The sequence below is a fragment of the Poecilia reticulata genome, chromosome 2 (assembly GCF_904066995.2).
Source record: "Poecilia reticulata chromosome 2, P_reticulata-male-v2, whole genome shotgun sequence".
NCBI classification, from domain to species: Eukaryota; Metazoa; Chordata; class Actinopteri; order Cyprinodontiformes; family Poeciliidae; genus Poecilia; species Poecilia reticulata.
The window spans coordinates 14,457,913-14,480,129 of record NC_088831.1 but is presented as its reverse complement, the minus strand read 5'-3'; the positions used below and the strand labels follow the sequence as shown (position 1 = coordinate 14,480,129).

Sequence of the window (22,217 nt, the reverse complement as noted above, 5' to 3'; positions counted from 1 at the left end):
AAAGACTATTATTTATATGTAATTCTTTCACTAGTAAGATACATCCCAAATCTTCCGTTTTTGTTTTAAATGTTTTATAAAGACACAATGTGAGGAAGAAGAGGGAGATATCTATAGAGAGAGACAGATTCACTGCAGCATGGATGAATCTCACATCGAAATTGGACTCAACCTCAGCTGCTGAATCTCTGAAGCTAGAACTCGTCGGCTGAAAAACATATACCGTACATACATACATACATACATACATACATACATACATACATACATACATACATACATACATACATACATACATACATACATACATACATACATACATACATGTATCCAATATTATTCAGTATTAATCATTTTGTGTTTGTATAGTTATATAAATATGTATTGATATTACTAAATAATTTATTAAATAAATTATGAACGGCTGTATGCTTTGTAATATGCTCTTCATACATCGATATCAGAATATTCCATTCCTCTTCTATTGTTATAGCCACTAAGCATATTTAAATATGCTGAACTATGTATTAAAAACATACTTAAATAATACAATTGTTTATAAATGTAGCTTTGATAGATGTTTGAATATGGTTTCCAGTAACAAAAAAGCGTGTTATGATCGATTAAATGCGCTGATACATCATTGTGCCTGCTAAACACATAACGCTGAGTGGAGTGATATACCGCTCCAAGATGGCCGCCCTAAATCTCGTCAGCGACAATAGGCGAGAGCGGTCCATGAGGCGTCTATCCTTATATTATGTCTATGCGTTTCCCACTTAGGACGTCGTCATGGCAACGTCCTGACAGACAGGTTCTGCGCTTACAGTCCAGCTTCACTGGCACCAGAAGCATTTCGTCTTCATTTCCTCTGCAGAGCAGTTCTTCATAAACCAAGTGATGGCAGATTCACGACCGATGGATATACAGACCAATATTTATGTCTGTTAAACATGTTTTTGACACATTTATGCTTTTTCAAAGTACAAATTTATCCAAAATTCTTACAGAATTCTCTGCAATAAATTCATTAATGGAGATATTTCCATATTTCCTGGATCCAATATGGCCACCATACATGGTAAACTTGGTGGAGGTTGTTGTGAATAGTTTCAGATGTACCAGTATCAAACTGGTGGGTTTGATAATCTTAGCCGAGTCACAGATCCAGCTGGTCCAGAACCATCTCCTGATCTGCTGATGGGAGGAAAGCTGTGGCTGTTTATGGCATTACCCTCCCCCAACCCCCAGCTCAAACCCCAACCCCCCACCCCAGCAGGGCAGTGATTTGATTTTGGTTTTAGGTGGAGTTGCTGCTTTTATGGACATGTTCTCATTAATCTCTTTATATTCGTCGTATATTTGTTCTAAAAGATGAAAATAACTGACGGTTTGCTTGTCGTTTCCTGAAGTTGCTGCTGTTGGAGTCTCTCTACACGATTTACTGACAGAACCACAAACTGGACTGGCTCGCAGACGGTTCTCTGGCTCTAGGCTCCTTCAATTTGATCCTCTGAGTTTCTCTGGAGCTCCAGCTCCACTGGCATGGCGGTTGGAGCGTTTACAGTGGAAACTGTGGTTTTAGGTCCAGTGCTTATATGAAGCATTAAATGAAAGCCATCAGACAAGCCTGGAAAACATGTTGAGTAGGCTTCTCTACATCTTCCAACCCGACCACAGACGGCTTTATTGTGTGAATAGATGAGGTCTTTGTGTAGAAGGCAGCTTATGCAAGAAACATTATGTAAAAAAAGAAACCAAAATATTTTATTATTGAAAAACAACACAGTAACAAACACATTTATAAAAAATCACCAACAACACATTGTGACTTTCTTCCAAAGCTGTCTCCTGTGTTTAACTGAGCCATGATTTATAAGAACAGCCATGTTGAACGGTCCAGTCCAGCAGGACTGGAATACAGCATGTAGAAAAATGACCTGCATCTGTTATTGAACACCGAATGAAAGCCTCCAGGTTCCTCCATGTTGAACAGGACAGCTAATTAAAAATGGATCTGGATCGTTTCAAACATTCAGACAAGAAGCTACGCTAGCGCTCACGTCTCGTTTTACTTCTGGACAACAAACTGGCTGATTAGTTACAGAGTAACTTAGAATCTTTTAGATTCAGGAGTTATAAGACATGATGGATAACAATAAAACTCTTTAGCTAGCAGCTAGCTGAGCAGTAGAAGCTACACCACTATAGCTTGTTGCTATAGAACAATAACATTAAGATCTTTCAACTAGCAGATAGCTGAGTGGCATTAGCTACATGGCTGCAACATTAGCTGCTTGTGAACAATATCAATAAAACTCCTTAGCTAGTAGTTAACCAAGTGGTATTAGCTACACAGCTGGAGAGTTAGCTTGATGTGATTGAGCAATAACAATAAAACCCCTAAGCTAGTAGCTAGCTAAGTAGTATTACCTACACAGCTGCAGAGATGGCTTATTGCTATTGAACAGTAACAACAAAACCCCTTAGCTAGCAGCTAACTGAGTGGCATTAGCTACAGGGCCGCAGTGTTAGCTTCCTGTGATTGAACAATATTAATAAAACTCTTTAGCTAGCAGCTAGCTAAGTGGCTACACGGCTGTACACGAAGTGCAGCTTTAGCTTATTGCTATTGAACAGTAGCAATAAAACCTTTTCGCTAGCAGCTAGCTAAAGCCTTTCCGTCCTGTGGCATGGCATGAAGTGGAGGTTTGCCTGACCCCAATGAGAGTTAAATCTGCTAATCTGTGTAGAAACGACACACTGTCCATATAAAGTCTTATACATATATTTGTCCTGTGCAAAATGCAAGCGTAGAAGATTTCCCCCCAACATCCGAACGACACATTCAATGTGTAGCTGTTGTGCTTTAAGCATCAAACCCCATTTTAAAGAAGCAGAGCTGCATGATGACTGGTTTAGAGAATAGCTGCATCAACATCATGCACCTGTAGATCAGTAAAGTTTAGCAGGAAGTGAGGTCATGACCCCCACATGTATCAGAAAGTACTTCAACAGGATGACCTTTGAATCTGTGACCTGATTGCTTACAGTTAACTGGTTGTACTGGTGAGCTGCCAGTCCACACGGTGAATGTTGTGGTGGGATGTGCTGAGGCTCCGCCCACCCTGTGACCTCCTTTGACCTCCTGCCTGTCGCTACTCATGAAGAAATGAAACCAAAGACATTTGGATAAATAACATCTCACAAGTGATGAAAATAGTAATCCAGGGAGCCAGCTTCCAAAGATTTAACACAAAATAAAATATATCTATCATGAGTTTGTTCCTGCTCTAATCGCTGTAGCATTGGTGCTTGATAAATAGTAAAGAGAAGGCATGTCTGCTATAGTTGTACAAATGCTCTTTCCTTACAGTTCCCTGATGAGGAAGTCCGGTACATGTTTTTACAGCACTGGGCGCCCAGCTCAGGCTCCGGCTGCGTCAGCCCCCCCAGCTGAGGTCAACAAGTCCCTTCCTGCTGAGGATCCCAGTCCATCTACCATTTCCCAGGGATCGGCGTTCCACATTCATACCAGGAGACGTAGTTGATGTGGGAATGTCCTCCTATCTGTCCAAAGTGGACGGGCTCCTGGCGCAGAGCTCTGAAGAAACCTGGAGCAGGAGGAAAACACACACAGTTACAAACATTGATCTGCCAATCGATTGAAGAATGGAAGCAGATTAATCATTATGACAGAAAGTTGGTCATGTCTCTGAGCACTCAGCAGAAACTAAGGGAAATTTACTCCAGTACAGAAGTAGTAGCAAACCAGTTCAGGGGACAACTGACTAGTTTTTTCTAGTTTTTGGGCGTTAACTTGTTACATTGTGACCCGTCTGGCAGCTTGGTGTGGAACTTGATGGTTCCCAGCAGGTGAAACCTTACTGCTGTCTCCTTCCCCTAAAGTTTACCTCAAACTGTTTAAAGACGCTCCAACAAAACCACCAAAGGAAACATCCTGCAGAACCTCTGATCTTCATCTCAGTCTAATCTAATCTGTTGGATCTGTGTAACAAAGTCTCCATGGTTACCGTTTCTGGAGGGGAGCTGGTCCGCTCTAAGCTGCCTGCCGGTCCGTCCGTCCAGAAAAGAATCCACAAACTGGCAGTGATCCTCTCCAAAGCCGCTCTGATCTCCAATGTGGTAGAATTTACCTTCAACATGAAAGGAGACGGTCAGAACCAGAAGGACTTCAGCAGGTCCGGTTCGGTCCGGTCCAACCCACTCGCATGGCCACTCACCGTTCAGTGCGTCGCTCAGGTAGATCTTGTACCTGAGCGAGTTGCACAACTGGATGCCTACAAACTTGCGGTACCAGGTTCTCTTCACGTACTGCTTGCCGTGGCAGTCGGAGTACGAGTCGGTCTTGAACGGGAACTGAGTCCAGATGGCGTCTTTTCCTGCACAGAAAACGAGTCAGGCCTCCGTATCCAGCTGGGCTGATCAGACAGAACCGCGGCTGGATTACCTGAGACGTTCTCGCTCACACGCGGATCCGCTGCAGAAGCAAAGACTCAGATTAATTCAGATCTACTGGACTCAGATCCACGTCAGTGATGACTTGATCATCAGAGCCAGACCCTCTACAGAACCAGCTCGGACCCTGGAGACCCAACACTCAGTGGTTATGAGTTATTTAGTGAAAGATGAATGTATCTCCCCACCGGTTTATGACCTGTGATGACGTGTCTGAGCTGCAGTGAAGCGGGAGCAATCACAAAGTTCCTTCACGGCCCATTTGTCATCTGATGGATTGCATATCTGAGCGGCTCCAGGCGGGCAGTTGTTCAGATTAATCATGAATATAAACTTGTATTTCTGGAGGAAACGGCCTGGAGGCCGGAGAAGTGGGGGAACCTGCAGAGCAGTTCTGGAGCGGTTCTGGTTCTGGCTCTGATGATGAGGAGGATCCGTACCAGACTCTGTGTTGAAGGACACCGGCTCACTCAGAGGACCTTCTCCCAGCTCGTTCTTCGGCTTCACCGTGAACTCGTAACTATGGCAACCAGAGAAACAATTCAGATCCAGTCAGAACTGCTTTAAAGTTTTTACTGGATAGAAAATAAACGTCCAGTCGTCTTTTTCTGGTTCCCAAACTGACCCAAAGGAAGAACCGTCTGACAGTGGGACACTGAGCAGAAACTGAAGTTAAAGGGGATTAATTATGCAAAATACACATTTTAAATGTTTTTGTTCTTCCATTTGGGTTTTTACTGATTCTAAAAACAAACCAAAAAAAAAAAAAACACCAGCTGCTTTTTGGCATTAAGTTCATGTTTTTGGTGTCTGGAAAATGAGCCATTTCAAAAAACACCAGCTGCTTTTTGGCATTAAGTTCATGTTTTTGGTGTCTGGAAAATGAGCCATTTCAAAATCCTCTGGACTAGTCCATTACCTAGCAACCCAGGCTGATCTCCAGTGTTTGGGCAGCTGTAAAAGCTGCTGCTGCTGGAAAAGACAAGAGTTTTGTTTCTGCATTCTTTATGTGCAGAAGGCTCCACCTCTGCTTTTCTATGACGTACAGTTGTATAAGTGCCCATCTGTTTGCACCCATTTTCATATGTGACTGTAAATGTTTACCTGGGGGCATGGCCAGCAGCAACTCATTTGGCTTTAAAGTGACAGAGTCCCTAAAACGACTCAAACTGATCAGACTAAAATCTCTCTATCCAAGAATGATTTTGTGTAAAAATTGTAGTGAACAGGTTTTGTATAGGCCATCCACCTTAACTCCCATTCTCTTGGTGATTCAGTTGTCCTAACTGTGAACCCGGCCTCACTCAGTACCGTTCTCTCATCAGGACTCATGAAGCATTGGCTGTAGCTGAGCTCAAACCGAGCGCGGCGTCTCGGCCTGTTTGCACAGCTGCAGACTGGAACCTTCACAGATAAATCTCCCTCCATGAGACGCTGGACCTCTGCAACCTGCTGAGGAATGAGGCTGTAGAGGGAGAGGTGGAGTACCTGCTCTCAGGGTTCAGGTTCTCCACTGCAGTGTGGGTCTGGTTGGTAGTCAGGATGGAAACCCGTTCTCCATCCGGTCCCTTCGCAGTGGAGATCACCTCGTATTCTGGAGAGAGACGGAGGAGCATTGATTCTTCAGATGTGACGGTTCCTGACAGACTGTCCTCTCGGCGGATCGCTGCCGGCCTACCGGTGGTGTGGTTGTCTGGTTTCTCCCAGTCCAGGATGATGAAGGACGGACATCCCTCCACCGTCACCACAGTGAGGTTGGCGGGTGGGCTGGTCGGAGGAGACGTCACGTTCACCTCGCCGGGTTCGTCTTCAGGGAAGTAGTTGAGGGAGGAGGTGATGGAGCACGGCTCATCCGGCTTCTTCCCGGTTTGATAAACTACATGAGGTGCTGTGGGAGGGATCCGGTTAAACAAACAGGAAGTACAACGCTTGTTTTGTTGTTAATCCAGTAATGAAGAAGTGTTGCTTTTTGTTGCTTGTTGCTGCTTACCCACGTAACGCTTCTTGCCCATTGCATCGACATCAGAGGTTGGCTGAGACTGGAAAAGGTCTGAATCCTCCCAACTCTCCTGCCGAGTCACTGAAAACAGAAATGTGGTGACATGAGACGACAAACTATTCTGCTTCGTTCAAAAGGTTATTAAAGGTTTGTGGCCTATACAAACATGGTTATTACAGTTTTGCATAACGAGATTCTAGTCTGATCAGTTCTGACCATCTTTAAATTCAAATAAGCTGCTGCTGGCCACGCTCCCCAACTCAACATTCACATAAAAATGACTGTAAACAGATACAATTATACAACTGTACATGTTTGAAAAGCAGAAGTGGAGACTCTTGCACAGCCATTCAGAATGCAGCAAGAGGTTTCTGAATGGAAAGTCAATGACAAAACTCTTGTCTTTTCCAGCAGCCATTGTACAGCAGTAAAACCAGCTGACCAAACATGCCAGAACTCTGCCTGGGTTGCTATGTAACAGCCAGAACTCCGTCTGGGTTGCTAGGTGACGGGTAATTCCAGACGTTTTTAAAACTTTTTGACATTTTCCAGACACCTACAATCAGAAACTTATTGACAAAACCCAGCTGTTTTTTAAAACACTTCAGAAGCAGTAAAGACAGTGGGAGTTTAAAACATGTAAAATGTGGATTTTGGTTGTTTCTCCTTTAAGAATCAAAGCTGCATCCTCACCCACCAGCTTCCTGATCCCCTCCAAACCTTCGCCGTGTTTCTGAAGACTCACCGGCTGTCGGAGCTGCTGTAGTCGTGGTTTGTCTTCGCTCCTGTTTGGTCGGTTTGGTCGTCACTGTTGGGACTTTATACTTTGGGATTTCTGGGTTTCCGCTCTTGTCAGGGCGGTTCACCTTGTCTGAAGAAAAGAACATTTTAGAGGTTTCTGTCTGTCAACATGGCGGTAAAACCAGCAGCCATGAAGCTGATTTTTTACCGGTCTCTCCAGGTTTTCGCACATCGTTTGGCCGGATGTTCAGAGTCGTCCGAAATGGAGATCCTGAAAAAACAAGAAGCAGCAAACAGGCTCTGTAACAGCTCAACTTTCTGAAAATACAAGAGACATAAAGCAGCTTTTTTCTATCTGATGGAAACCATTGGTCCGCTGAGATTAAGATCATGTGCTTCATATTTTTTTGAAGTGGTGCAGGGCAGAAATGTTCTGTAAATGAGCGTCAGGCCTGTGGGAAAGGCCTTCATCAAACAATGTTAAGCTGCAGCAGAGGCGGTGGGTCTGTTTTCCAGCCAGGTGTTCTTCAACCTCCTGGGGAAACGAGAGTTTAACCAAACCAGAGATCTGCTCTGACTTTCAGCGCCAAATGAACCTGAAAACATGAACCATCCCGTCTGCAGCCACAGGACTTGATGTTTCTGATGGAGGCGTCCAGAACCTGCAGCCAATTACACCCCCACCCGAGCCCCCCTCTGTTAAAGGAGAAGCCAAAATTCCTCACAATCAGGGAATTGTGCCGCTTCCAGAGCGAAATGGCATGAATGCAAAACCATCAAAATGAAAACCGGCGGAGTCCCGCAACATTTTAGCTTGTAACTTGAAACAATGCAGAGGCATTCCTTCCAATCAGGCCGTGTAAATATGATGGCTGCTGCAGCACCACCAATATTTGCTGTTTGCTTAAATTGTTTTGGTTTCTAAGAACTGCAGAGCTTTCGAGCTAAACTCCTGTTATTCTTGGACATAAACTCCTTCTGCCTGTTAAAGCTGGAACCAATAAATGCACAGAGGTTTATACTGGACCGTCCTGGTGGAAACTGCTCTGTAATTACAGTGTGTTTTCCATTGTTTCACACACAAACCGGCCTGATATATAAATTGTTGTTTCCACGTTTCCGTGGAAAGTGATCAATGCTCGCCATGCATCACATCAGCAGCAACATGTCCGCCGCCCAGCGTGCAGGAAGCATCAAAATATCAGGCTGAGAGCAGGCACCAGGTCACCACAGGCCAGATGCAAGCAGTTTGTCTGTGGCGAGGAAAAGTGCAAAGCCCTGCAGAGTGAAGTTCGTAAAAATAAGCTAACTAACAGGGACCATCATACTTTCCAAGAAGAAAGTATTTTCCACAAGATGTGCCGAAGTCTTTGGCCGCAGCGTTGAAGCTGGCGGCTCGTCTTTCCCTCCTCTTCCCTTTTGCGTCTTGATCCCAAACAGCCCCACCCCATGCGGCGCTGGTGCAGCGCAGCGGAGCAGCTGAAGCACGCAGCAGCGTTACGGCGCAGACAGGCAGGGGTCATGCTGTTACCAACCATGAAGCCGGTCGTCAACGACGACACCTGACCGACCAAACCCAGCAGGAACATCAGACTTCTTGTCCTCCGTCAGCGAGTTGTTGACTGCAGCAGGAGAGGCAGGGCAACTGAAACATGGCTCTGATTGGACGGTTATTCTGTCACTGCTCTGTTTACACCTGTATGCTTTTAACAAGTCCCAGATCAATGGTTTTTATGCAAACAGAAAACAGTTAAACCGACACCAAGCCGCCTCTGGATCCCTCAGCACATCGAACACACAGTGAACTGATGGAACCTTTTCAAATAATCAAGCTGCAGCTTCATCTTGATTATTTGAAGGACATTCTGCCAGAAACATGGCTGAAGACCAGCAGAAGCTTGACTGGAAGCTGAAAACATGAGACAACAAACATGGATGGACAGGTCAATGGATGGAAGGATGATGGTGACAGGATGAGGAGATGGACACAAACATATTAATGGATGTGGACAAAAACAGCAACATGAGCCGCAGTGGAGATGGAGATGCTGCAAAGCGAGTGAAGGGTTAATGATGACACGCAGAAGACGAACAAGGACTCTTTACCCAGTCGAGCTCTGGGCCATAAGGCCAGTTTGGGCTGGGAAATGCCCCGGTGTGGCTGTCCGTTTGCTGTAGGGAGAGAGCCGAGTGTCAGGAGAGGAAAGAACCAGGATCCTTCAGAAGAACAACCAACCAAAGCCTTTAGAGGAACTCAAACGGTTCCTCCTGCTGGAGACGACAGACAGGATCTGAAAGCAGAGCTTTGGACTGGATCTGTGAGGCTTCTACCAGTAGCTACGAAGCAGCAGAGTTTAGATGAGAACTTGAACCTTAAACCTCAGAATTTCATTCAGCCTGTCTGCTCTGGTTTGAGTTTCACTCCAGCGGTTTGGAAAAGACGTTGCTTCAGTGTATAATCACTGAGTTTCCTGATTAGAGCGATAAGACTCTTTAAAAACATCTGGTTCATGTGAGCTGGATAAAGCCTGGAGCTGATAATGGATCCACAGGATCATCCGGTCCAGATGAGCCTGGTTCAGAAGAAACCTGGTTCTGGTACCAGAACAACACGGCCCTCATGAGGAAGACTTTGGTCTGTTGTTGCTGTGGGAGTTAGAGGCTGCAGCACAAACTGGCAGAAATAATCAAAACTTTAAATATTTTACAAATGTCTGCCAACCTGAGGCAGGTCAACCTGGCCTTTGTTGGACCTAGAAGACTTGTTTGGTTGTTCAGCTGACAGGTTCAGCAGCCAATCACAGATCATCATCAGGAAGATAAACGTCAGGAAGTGAAAGAGACGCTTAGACAGGAAGTGTTTCAGAAATCCCTACAGTGACTGGATCAGAGGTCTGATGGTTGGTGGTTCAAAATGTTCTGAGAAAATTGAAAGGTGCCAGAAAAAATCTAAAATATGTGTTGTTACATTAATAGTATCGATCGGTTGCAACAACGTCACTTAATCACTGGAGGCGCCATGACAACGATGGAAGTGACGGGAGGATCGGACAGATTGTTTCTAAAGTTGTTTTTACCAGTTTATTTGTGGATTCTACTGGTTCAAGTCGAGATCATTTGTCCTGGATCATAGATTTACAGAAGATTGATATAGTTTGCTTAGAAACCGATCAATATTTCCTCCATACTGACATTCTGATCAAATGGAATTCGCGCCCCATGATTTATGTCACTATATCATAAACGGTGTTTTCCCTTTACATTAAAAATGTACAAAAGTCCAGATGCTAACCAGTATCGTCTCCCTACATACTAGGCTACATAATGGTGTGGCGTTGTCGCCATGGTTACCATAATTCAATATTTGTTGCATCTTAAAACATATTTATAAAGAATATAAATGTTAATCTTCTTATCTAGCATAAAGCTGTAAATCCACGATTACACCGATGGCTGACGGTTAAGATCACCGTAACTTTGATCATTAAAAGTTATAAAATAAAAGTTTGGTTTGCATCTTGGCAGCACCTTATGACCATTTAGAAATAAAGTGGTTATCAGGCTACCAGCAGTTTTGGCGTTTTGTTGGGTTTGGCTCTGTCTGCAGTAAAGTCAGAGAACGTAAAGTGAGAATAAAGGTTCAGTGGAAGATTACCCCCAAGGATCAAAGAGGTCGGGGACGAGTTACTGGGTCTAGAGGAAGAGTGGCGCTGTGTGATGTGGTAAGAGAAGGGGTCAAGGTGGCTCCTCAAGATCAGTGGGGAAGCTTCAGGGCTGGAGGATATCACAGGCAGTGACGGCCTCCTGTTCCTGCTGCTGCCTTGGCCTAAAAGAGGAAGAACAGTCGCAGTGTCGGGTTACAGTTTGACGTGATCCTGCGATGGAAAACAGAGAGCTAGCAACAGCCCTGAGCGACGGACCAACAGCTGGAGCTTAACTCGGCTAACAGACGGATGAAGGATGGGTGGTGATGATGATGATGATGGGTCTCTTAGCTACAACAATCTTGGATCCAGTCAGTGAAGCTGCTGCTGCGACAAGCAGCCATGACTGAGAGATTGTGCGCTACATGCAGACGCTAGATGGGATGGAGGGAAGGAGCAGACCTGAGGATAAAAACAATCCACCAGAAGCCTGACAAGGAGAGCAGACAGACAGATGGACAGAGCGAGGCTGGCTCTGAGCAGACAGGAAGTGAGGTTACCCCAGGTGCCGGGCTTGGCCCGCTCATTGGCCAGGGCGAATCGGAGCAGCGGCAAGCCGTCCTGAGGTTTCACAGCAGCTGTGAGGATAGAAAAGGTTGAACACTGCAACAACAAACATGCTTCACTGGAAGAGACGCTTCCCGTCCTGTCAAAGTAAAACCACAGTAGCCAGAGGTCATTCTGGAAGAAAAGGAAGGACGAAGTCAGAGGTAAACCAGGAGGATGAGAGGTGGAAATTACCCGCAGGGTTAGGAAGCTTCTCAGGAGCCCTGCTGGTCTGAAGCGCAGCGCCTTTGGAGGGGAAGTTAGAGACAGTGATGTTGGCAGGAGGGGTGGAGGTAGGCAGCAGTTTGGGGGGGGCAGGGGTCCGCCGCTCCGCAGAATGGGTTCGGTTGGTTATGACACTGTTTCCTTTTTCTGGGACAGAGAGGAGAGATGCTGTGATCCTTGATCCCAACAACACAAACTTGTCTTTAAACTCAAAGTTTCCCTCTGAGTACTGAGACTTTTCTGCTTTCAACCAAAACTTCCTTGGTTGTTAATTATGGTTCAGATTCTTTTGGCCAATTGGGTCAAAGTGAAGTTGAGATGTTCTGGTCTCAGTAATCATGTTCCTCAGAAAGACTGAAAGTTTAAAAGACTCTGGACTGAACTGAGCAGAACGACTCGTGTCGTCTTTCTGCAGAGAGAAAGACCAACAACATCTGCGTCTGAACTTACTGATGGCATGCAGACCTGGCATGCAGTCTGGGTGAGAAACGATGAAGAGACGCAAAGAAAGAGGAAGAAGAAGGGAAATGTAGAGCTTTTCTCATCAATAAGATGCTTTTAAGGAGGTAAAACCTGGAAATAAATAAAAGTGATGGTTTATGAACAGATACTGACCCTGAGGAACTCCTCAGAAAAGGTAACAAACACCAAGACGTTGAAGCTGGTCCATCATTTGGTTCGGTTCACACCTGAGAACATCATTAAGGTTCTCAGATGTTTAGAAGAACCCTGACTTTAAAAACTCACCTTGCTAACAAACAGTAAACTCTGCTGATATGCAGATGATCATCGGGTGATTGTTTTTCTACTTTTATATGAACTGGTATTCTGTTTTCAGTGGAAAATGGCAGAAAAAGTAGAAGGTGAAGATGATGAGTCAGTGAAAGGTCAAAGGTCGCTGGTGGCTGATGGATAGTGGTCACATGATGATGGCAGCGTGGGCGGGGCCAAGTCCACTTACTCTGATCCAGTGACATCACCATCAAGGCTTTCTGACTGGGCCGAGCATGCAGCCAATCAGGATAGGCCCCGCCCCTTTCAGAAGCTAAAGCTGAATGAATGGATGAAGCTGATGGTTAAAGAAGGAAAAGCATCTCCATGGTTACCAGGTGAGCCGTGAGCGGGTTTGGGCCGGGCGGAGCCGGGCGCAGGAACCGTTTCCTGTTGGCTCTCTGGGGACTCTGTGGGAAACAGGAAGCTGCCTTTACGGATGAAGAGGAGAGGAAAGACAAGAGAGGAAGAGGAAAAGAACCGGACCGTTTCCAGAAAAACAGCTGCAGTTCAGGTCCGACCGATGAGCCTCAGCATGCTGGGAGTTTACAGAGGTTTTTAAAGATTGGATCATTTTGGGATCAGTCGACCGTCACTGCAGTGCTTCGGTCCGATAAGAGAGTAACGTTCCGAAAGAAAAGGAATAACGAAGGAGGAGATAATCACCGAAGACGGAGCGCGACAGCCCGGGGTTAACTGGCTTAACGGCCGGGACCCGAAGACCGGAACTGTTGTGAAGAACTGCAAATAAGTCAACAGTCATTACTGCTCTAAAGTCATGAACCAAAGTTTTCATCACAGTTTGTCTCGTTTGCTGGTTAGAAATGGTGGAGCAGCTTTAGAGCTTGTGTTGTGATTAAACTTTACCTGGAGAAGGAGGGAACGGCTGCTGAGGTTTCTGCAACACAAACCAAAGAACAAATGTTCAACAACTTCGTCTCTCTAACCTGAAAGGCTCTGTATCATCTCTGTTACTTTAATAATCCTGCATTTATCTGCTAATCCAGTGAGATCCAGTAGCTGTTACGTACCATATGATTTGCCAGAGGTTTCCGCGGTTTGAACGGTTTCTGATTGTTTTTATCTGCAGATAAAGAAACAACAGTGTGAATGTATCAGAGAACATGGTATGATGTAAGTAGAAGAAATTCTTTCTGATTGGTGGAAGAGGTTCTGCTTACTGGCCGTGTTGGTGCTGTGGATGACCGGTTTGCTCCAGAGGCCGCTGCGGTCGTCCTTGTTGGAGCGAACCCCAAACTCGTACTGCGTATCGGGCTTCAGGTGGTCGATGACGGTGTCGCTGGTGGGACACGTCTGGTAGATCCACTTCCTGTTCCTCTCCCTGTACCGGATGGTGTAGAACCTGAATCAGGACAGAGGACACACACATTGTCACACACATCGTCACACACTGGACGGTGGATGAGCCGGAAGATTCTAAAGGAGGTTGTTCAAACTCAATGGACACAAGTCGATGCTTCACATCTTCTTTGTTAAGGCTGCTGTAAAGCCATTTTGGAAGATTTGATACAAAAAATACTTGGAAGCATCCAAAAAAAGGGAAAATATTTGGTTAAAATGCTCCTAGAGGCCTGTAAAAAGATCCAGTGACTCTGTGGACCAATGAATTCAGATCATTGACGTTTTGCTTGGATTTCTGCTCTCAACTGCTAACATGTTGTATTTCTAACAGTTTGTTCTGGTTATAAAGATGCTTTAAAACATCACCAGACCCTCTTGAACAATCTCTGTCTGAAACGTAAACTCCTTCCAGTTGCAACGGGTTCCTAAAAGCAACATTTTGGTTCTTCTTGTCTGATATAAGCAGCAGGATTAGACTCTAATGTCTCTGGAGTTGAACAGGCGTTCAGAAACAATCTGCATCACCAGATGGATCCGCTGAAGCTGCTGGAGCGTCAACAAGCAACCCAACGCTGCGGCTGGAAGTCTGGATCTCGTCAGAGTTTCACTGACTGCAGTCCTGAAGGTGTCGGGTTAACAAGACGTTAATAACCAAGAAGGCTTGAAGCCGTGTGGTTTCTCTGGGCGTCTGCAGCCGTCATGACCTCAGCATGGAAACAAGCATGTTGTTCATCCTGGCCAGCGTGGATCTCCACTTTCTCCTGGGTTTTGGGAACGAGGCAGCAGCCAAGCTGAAGGAGCTGACGTTAGCTTTAATAAGAGCAGCAGAGGACTGCAGGGTCAAGATTTCCAGAGGCTCCTCCAACTTATTTGACAGGGAAGAAAAAATGTGAGCTGCAGGCGGCGGGAGACGATCACTCAGCACAGACGATTCAAACACAACAGATGCATCTTCCTGACTGGACAGACATGAGACTCTGTCCCACTGTGGACATGGAGACATCAGGTCAGGATTGTAATGACTCCTCACCCGTCCTCCAGACACTCGCTCATGATGTTCTTCTCATACGGCGTCTTCAGGTGGTTCCCCCAGGACAGCAGCACCGCCGTGGGGCTGATGGAGCCGATCACCAGGTGGAGCGGCTTCTCCAGGTTCACCTTGCCTAAACAGAGACATCCGTGAGACTGCAGGAGGATTGGGTCGGACTGGACCGGACCAGACCAGACCAGAACCCTACCTGTGCAGTGTTTCTTCATGTCGTTGACAGGGATTGGCTGGACGGCCACCAGGTACTTTGGTTCGGCATCTGAAACAAAATGGCGGCTGAGCTAAGTGTTTGGTGACAAATGATCTCAGACATGGAAATACAGAAACATTTCTGATTCATTCCAACAGCGACCGTCAGCAGAAATGTTCCTTTGGACCAAAACACTCAGATTTCTGCTGGCCTTGGTCCAGCCACCTGATCTGACGCAGAAAGTTGGATCAGCATGAAGACTCTTAACAAGTAAACGATCCTGAAGATGAGTTTGTTCAGAAAGTGTTGCATCTGGAGTTTCTCCAGCCTGTTGGAAACATGAACAGGTCCTGTGGGACTGGCTGGACTCTGTTATGGAGCGCCATGACAGTGATGATGTCATGGCGGCGTGACGCTAAGCAGACACACACATGGCAGCAATTACAGATGAAGAGAAATGTCTCTGCAGGAACAAAGGCTTGAAAGTTCTTCCAGACCAAAAAGCTTCAGCTCTTTGTCTGAAACACGTTCAGGTGAAACATGGAAGGACATGAATAAAAACTGTTTCTCCCCAGAGGAAGGCAGTGAGCTTCACGTCTTCCTTTATGATAACCAGCATGGCATTCAGCAGAAGGTTACAGTAAAGCGCTATGCTAGCATGGTTTTTACTAGAAGCTAATGCTAAATACTATACCAACATGGTACTTAGCATAAATGCTAAATCACTATGCTAGCATGGTACTGGAATGTAGCGCTAAAATGTTACCAACATGGTAGTCTGCGGAAGATAACACTAAAGCGCTATTCTAGCATGGCATTTACTAGAAGAGTTATAAAAAACAAATTATTATATAGCAAATGCTAATGCTAAAGTGTCCCACCACTACATGAAGGGACGACAATACATCACTTCCTCTGAGGTCTGGTCCAGTTTATTGGTTCTGAAGGCAGAACAATCAGGTCCATTTCTGTTCACATCCAGCATCAGAACCTGGAGCCTCCAGTCTATGAAATGTCTCAAAAATTATCTGCGTGACACAAAGTTTATGATAACTTTTATCACATCCAGATCTTCCTGGTGGGACGGAAACATTGGAGAAGTTTTGACTGGGAAATGTTGGAGAGTAGATCAGAACTAAACCAAATGAATCAATAACTCAAACTTTATGAACTGAGTTATATTCTCAGCTGATTTAGCGGGAGGAATCCTCCTCCATACGTCTGCTTTGGTTTTTAAACAGCAGCTGTTCACCTCAGAGGAAACACCAGCATCGCCCTGAAACCACATCTGGGTTTGATGTGGCAGGAAACCCAGAAACCACGAGCAGCGGCGGATTTACAGAGTCAACATGTGGCACTGCAGAGCTGATGGATGAACCGAGAGCCGCTGGGAGGCTGGAAGGACTTTAGGGATGTCCATGCTCAAAGAATTATGATGGCTTATTTGGGCCAATTTAGAGAGAATAAAAGTCATACATTTCTGAAAACATAACTCTGACATTTGAGATTAATGTCAGAAAATTTTCAGAAAACAACAAAAAAAGGAATTTTCTGAGCTGAAAAAGTAGAAATTTGCAAGAGAAAACTTGGAAATTTCTTCTGTACAAGCTCAGAAAATTCAAATTTTTTTCTTCAAAATTATAAAGTTTTTTCTTGAAAATTTCAACTTTTGAAACTCAGACATTTTCAAGTTCTTTCTAGAAGATTTCAGAGATTAATCCCAATCTGGATATCTGACATTTTTCTTGTAAATTTTTTACTTTTGGAGATCAGAAATTTCCAAGTTTTTACTAGGGTTTATTGGTGAAAATGTATTTATTTTTTCTATCTACAACAGTGTCATATAGACATGGCCTAGTCAAAGTCCTAAATTTAGCTGTGAACCATTGGCAGCACTAAAATGAGATGTTTTTCCAAACTGACTGAATATAAATGCAGGATTTTGGTTTGGAATATGAAGCAGAACATCCCAGGTTTATTCTCTGGACCAGAACCCGACCCAGAACCGATCCGGTTCTTACCCAGCTCGGTCTCGTACAGCTGTCCGTTCTCGGGCAGCTGGATGAACTGCTTGGAGAAGACGCTCCTGCCGTATCCCAGGATGTATCCCTCCAGCTTCACATCCGGACCAGGCCGGACGAACTTCATGACGATGGTGTCGCCGGTGGCGTTGATCCGTACCTTCATGTTCTGACGACGAACTGAGGGAACCAGACAGGAGGCGTGAGCAGAACCGACCCGGAACACAGAAACACACACACAGGTTCAGGTCCATCAGAACCAGAACATCCAGGGTGAATTGTGGGGATTGACTGTGAATGTTGCAGCAAAAATTACTGATTTTGTAGCAATTTTTTTCAAAAAGTTGTTAAATTTGCAATTTTTTTAAGCTAAATTTTTGCTACAAAAGTTAAAATTGCTTCACAAAACCTTCATTTGCTATGAAAGAGGATAAAGTTCACTGTAAAACACTAAAAGTTTGACTTTAATCTCAGAGTTCTGACTTTTCTTTTAAGAATTATAACTTTCTCTCTGATTTGACTTCAATTTCAGAAATCAGATTTTTGTTCTCAAAATCCTGACATTTCTCTGAGAATTTTAATTCCTCTCAGAATTCAGAATTTTTTCTGAGAATTCTGAAATTAAACTTAAAAATTGGAGGGAAAAAAAAGCAATTCTTCTGAAATGTCTGTTTAAATAACTTTATCTGCATAAGTTTTGTTTGTCAGTCATTAAAGAAGGGAATACATTTTTTCCTTTCTCTCAACTTTCCATATTGGTACACAGCACAGAACCTGGTGATAAAGAAACGTGTTGAGATTTTTCTCTGTAGTTTGATCCAGAACCGACCAGAACAGAAATATTTCAGAGTTCAAGGTTTAAAAGTTTGAAGGTTTGACGTTTCTTCCAGTTTTTGTGTCTTTATTTTGTCCAGTAAACATGAATCTGAGGCGTTGGATCTTCAGTTCTGTGTTTGAACTCATTTCTTTGCTCCCGTCTCTCTCTGGATGTGGAGCCGTTAGAAATCGACCGCAGGAACATCTGGAGCAGCAGATCCTGATGTTCCTGTTTATGTAGCAGCAGCAGAAACTAAAAGCTTCACTGGATTTTATTGTCCTGAAGGACAGAAAACGACCAGCCTGCAGCGTTTAGAGTCGTTAAAATCTGCTGCAGCGTTTTGAGACCAAAACAAGGAAGTTTACCGTAAAACTGAGATTTAAATGCTCCATCTGCTGAAGGTCATCTAAAGATCCAGGATTTCTAAATATAAATATATTTATACTTCAACGTCACTGTCCAATCATTATGCTACTCAGAGCGCCCCCTTCAGGTCAGAAAAATAACAAATAATTAACTGGAAAATGAGCAAATCCTGCAAAAATGAGATTCTGGAAGTTGGAGGTTTTTACTTAAGGCTTTGAAATGAACTGAGAAAACATGCAAGAAGGTAATAAACCAGGAAAAATATTTGAAAATGATGAAAATTATCTGATTAAGAGCTGAACATATTTTATAGTAGCATGGAGCGACACGCAGAGATTCAAAGAAAAGCCTAAAACCTCCAGCAGGATTTTTCTGTTTCTCATGGCTTCAATTTGATGCATAGATTATTTATTTACAGTCAATTTGTACGAACAGCAGAACAGGTTGGGGGAAAAAAATCAGTGAAAACTGAAAAATTATTACATTGTAAAATTAAAGACCTGAAAAAATGTAAGTAAAACCGTCACAGAAAGCAGAAAATCTGAATTATGTGAAGATAATTTAATGTCGTCTTTAAACTTTGGAGTTTCTGTCTTTTGATTTCAAAGAGTAAAGTTTTGCTTAATTCTTGATTTTCAATGCGTTTCAATGGAGCAAAAATACAACAAATAGTTTCATATTTAAATAGTATAAATATTATTAATACCAAAACACAGTCGTTTGAGAAACCACTAAGCATGCAGAAATAGGTGCCATATTATTTTTAGATATAATAAAACTGAATAATAAAGGAAAAATGTAACCATATGCAAAGCTTTAAATAAAAACTCTTCTGAAAAGCTTGCAGCGACCCCTACGGGTCAACTATGGAATTACAGTCCAAAGTTTTTAAAAAGTTAGTTGTTTTCAGAACATGGATGTCCAGAGCGCCCCCTGCAGGACAAGTCATGCAGCGCTGCTTTGCAAAGACAACAAAAAGTAAAAACAATAAGAAAAAATGAAATTAGCCCTGAATGGAGGCTACATGGTCATTTTAGAGAATACAAACTACAGACAGTGAGTTAGCGCTGGCCGCAATGAAACTACTGAGTTAGTGTTTACAGTTTAACACACTAAGGAAAATGTTCCCCTCCAGTCTGGACCAGGGTTCTGCAGAACCGAACCTCTGGGTCCGATCAGAAACCAGAACATCGTCTGCATGGAGACAAACCAAACCCAGCGGGTCGGTCTGCGAACCGGGCCCCAGCAGAACCCTGGGCCAACACCTGCCTGAGGACCAGAACCAGAACCAGAACCTGCTGACTCAGCTGATTCCATCCAAAGCCTGCAGGAGAATCTTCTTGCTGTTTTATTCTGAAATCTGGATCAGAACCAGTCAGCTTTAATCTGAAAGGATAAAAACTTTTATTCTTTTCTTTCTTTACTGTCACCAGTTTGTTTCTCTGACCTTTGACCTCAGATTGGATCTGTTTTCTGCCTGTTCTGGTTCTTCCTCAGTGTTTTTTTTTGTGTCAGATATCTGGACTTGCCTCGGATCCTCTGAGCCGGGCTGCCGCTCAGCAGAACCGTCCCTCCGATCAGCAGCAGCAGCAGAACTCTGAGCAGGAGAGTCACCATGACCTCTGACCTCTTCCAGGTGATGATGAGCAGGGTGAGGAAGGAGCGACCTAGAGCTGGACAACTTCACTAAGCGTCTCAGAGAGCAGCCGCCTTAGGACTTGTTCAGCTGTGGGACGTCCTCGCTGTGAGACGCTGCGGCCAGCGGCGCCATCTATAGGCTGGGCAAAGGGGGCGGAGCCTCCTCTCGCTCGCCCTCTCTCTCCCTCTCTCTCCTCCTCTTTGTTCCTCCTCCTGCAGAACCGAGCCGTTGTTTCCACCAGCTGCTGCAGACCCAGTCCTGTTCTTCCTCCTCCTCTTCCTCATCTGTTTTAATCCTTAATTAAATCTTTCACATCTTATTTTAATGTTTTGTCTTTTATTTATGTTAACAGTTTGTTTTTATATGTATGAACGTTTTTAATCCATCAGTAAATCATTTATTAATCTGTTTTCATTAAATCCTCTCCTGGTTTTTAATCAGATGTTTGTTTTTAATCCTTTTTTCTTCTCGTTTTTACATTTTAATCTTTATTTCGTCTCATTCTGACGCATTTCCCGTCTCTAATCAAATGTTTTCTATATTTATGTTTCTTCATTTTGTTCTGATTATATGTATCATGATTTTTTTGACAGTTTTTTGTCGTTTTGTGTCTCTGCTTGTTTTCCTTGTTTTTAATCCTTTTTATTTTTCATATTTCTTCCTGGTTCTGGATCTCTGATCTTGTACGTCGTTCTTTTCTTGTTCTGCAGGATTTTTTAGCGTTTTTTATTTGGAATATGTTGCTCTGATTTATAACTGTTTTTGCTCTGACTTTATGGTTGTTCTGCGTATTTATGATGGTGTTTTTCATCTATCAGTAAATCATTTACACATATTTCACTTTGAAACATCCCTCTTTTGTATTCTGCAGATTTTTACACATTTTATGAGTTTTTATCTGAAGGTTTTACATCTTTTGAGTCTTTATGTTGTTATTTTATATATTTTCATTTATATGGTTGTGTAACTTTACTGGTGGTTTTTGTTGGAACGTTCTGGAACTAAACTTTTTCCTCTGGTTTTTAATTTTTATTTGAATGCTCTCAGATTTTTTTGTCTCTTTTCCAGCCGGTTTGCTTTCTTGTCTTCCAGTGTCTCCTTTATGAATATTTCTGTTTGTATTAAATAATTTTTTCATATTTTGAGGTTTTTTATGTTTCTTTGACAGTTTTACAAATTTGGTGTTTTAAATATATCTCTTGTTTGATGTTTTATCGTTTTAGTCTTTATTTTATATGTTTTGGTCATTATGTGACTGATTGCGTCACTTTCTGGTTGTTCTGCGGGTTTTGGACCTTAAACTGTTCTTCACATTTTCCTCACTTGCTTTCCTTCTTTTTAATCTTTATGTAAATGTTTTGCATATTTTTTTGTCTCTTTTCCAGCTGGTGGTTTTTTCTCATCTATGTTTCTCTGTTTGCTCTGAATCCTCCTGTGGTTTTTCTATTTGAGCTTTGAGTAAATTTTGCATATTTCTTTGGCAGTTTTACACATTTCTGGGGTTTTATAAAACTTTTTCTCCAGGTTTTTTGGAAATGTTTTGCATCAATCATTAATCTAATGTTGTTTTTGTCTTTTTGCATTTTTCCTGTTTTTCCAACCATTGCTGTGTTTTTTTTTAATCTACCAAAGATGCATTTATGAATATTTTTGTTTGCTGACATGTTGTTTTTCATCTTTTGGGTTTTTCATGAGTTTTGCATGTTTTTTTTTTGTTTTCTGAATATTTACCTTCCCTTTATGGATGTTTTTCATATGTCTGAGGATGTTTTTAATCAATCAGTGAATATTTTCCATATATTATTTTCCTTCTTTCTCGGCTTGTTTTGCATCTTTTTATCATTTTCTCCTTCTGTTTCCTCATCTGAACTCTGTGGCTTCACCATAAAAATATCTTTTCCATCATAAACGCTGGTTAAGAGCCGCGGCCCCGGGTCCTTGGACCCCTGACCTCTGACCCCGCAGCCTTCAGGGTCACTGATTAACTCCCACGTGGAGGACAGAGTGATGGAGTTCAGAGCTGTGAACCCAGCAGTATTTACTGAATTAAGTGTCTCATTATGACCACATGTTGCAGCTGAATCACTGAGGTCGGAGGTTTGGCGGCGGCGGCAGCAGCTGGATGTTCCCGGGCGGAACCGTGAGGTTTGGATCAGCAGGAATGAGAGGAATGACATCGCCTCGGCTCAGGGTGTTAATGATTTCACACAAAAAGGCCACAAATGAAAGCAGAGCATGCTGGGAACATCACAACACGTGCCACCTGGGAACAGCCTGGAATGCTGACATGTTTCCTCCAGGCTGGAGAA

At 43.5% G+C, this 22,217-nt stretch overlaps 1 protein-coding gene across 13 annotated transcripts; it reads right to left on the bottom strand.

Annotated features, from left to right (window-relative positions):
* Positions 1-1,740: 1,740 nt before the first annotated feature.
* On the bottom strand, positions 1,741-20,169 carry LOC103481357 (target of Nesh-SH3-like). Of its 13 annotated transcripts, XM_081612928.1 has the most exons (24): positions 19,799-20,169; positions 17,087-17,266; positions 15,066-15,134; positions 14,858-14,990; positions 13,647-13,828; positions 13,497-13,549; positions 13,333-13,363; positions 13,132-13,206; positions 12,801-12,875; positions 11,665-11,841; positions 11,424-11,501; positions 10,875-11,045; positions 9,326-9,391; positions 8,755-8,841; positions 7,428-7,490; positions 7,224-7,349; positions 6,470-6,559; positions 6,158-6,367; positions 5,968-6,073; positions 4,920-4,999; positions 4,472-4,501; positions 4,245-4,403; positions 4,035-4,157; positions 1,741-3,614 (listed from the first exon to the last, which is right to left on the bottom strand). In XM_081612928.1, the coding sequence occupies exons 1-24, from the start codon at positions 19,884-19,886 to the stop codon at positions 3,499-3,501; spliced, it is 2,568 nt and encodes an 855-aa protein (XP_081469054.1). In that variant the 5' UTR covers positions 19,887-20,169; the 3' UTR covers positions 1,741-3,498. The 13 variants fall into 13 exon arrangements, with proteins under 13 accessions (XP_081469054.1, XP_081469061.1, XP_081469060.1 ...); XM_081612935.1 differs by lacking the exon at positions 11,424-11,501; XM_081612934.1 differs by lacking the exon at positions 12,801-12,875.
* Between the last annotated feature and the right edge of the window lie 2,048 nt (positions 20,170-22,217).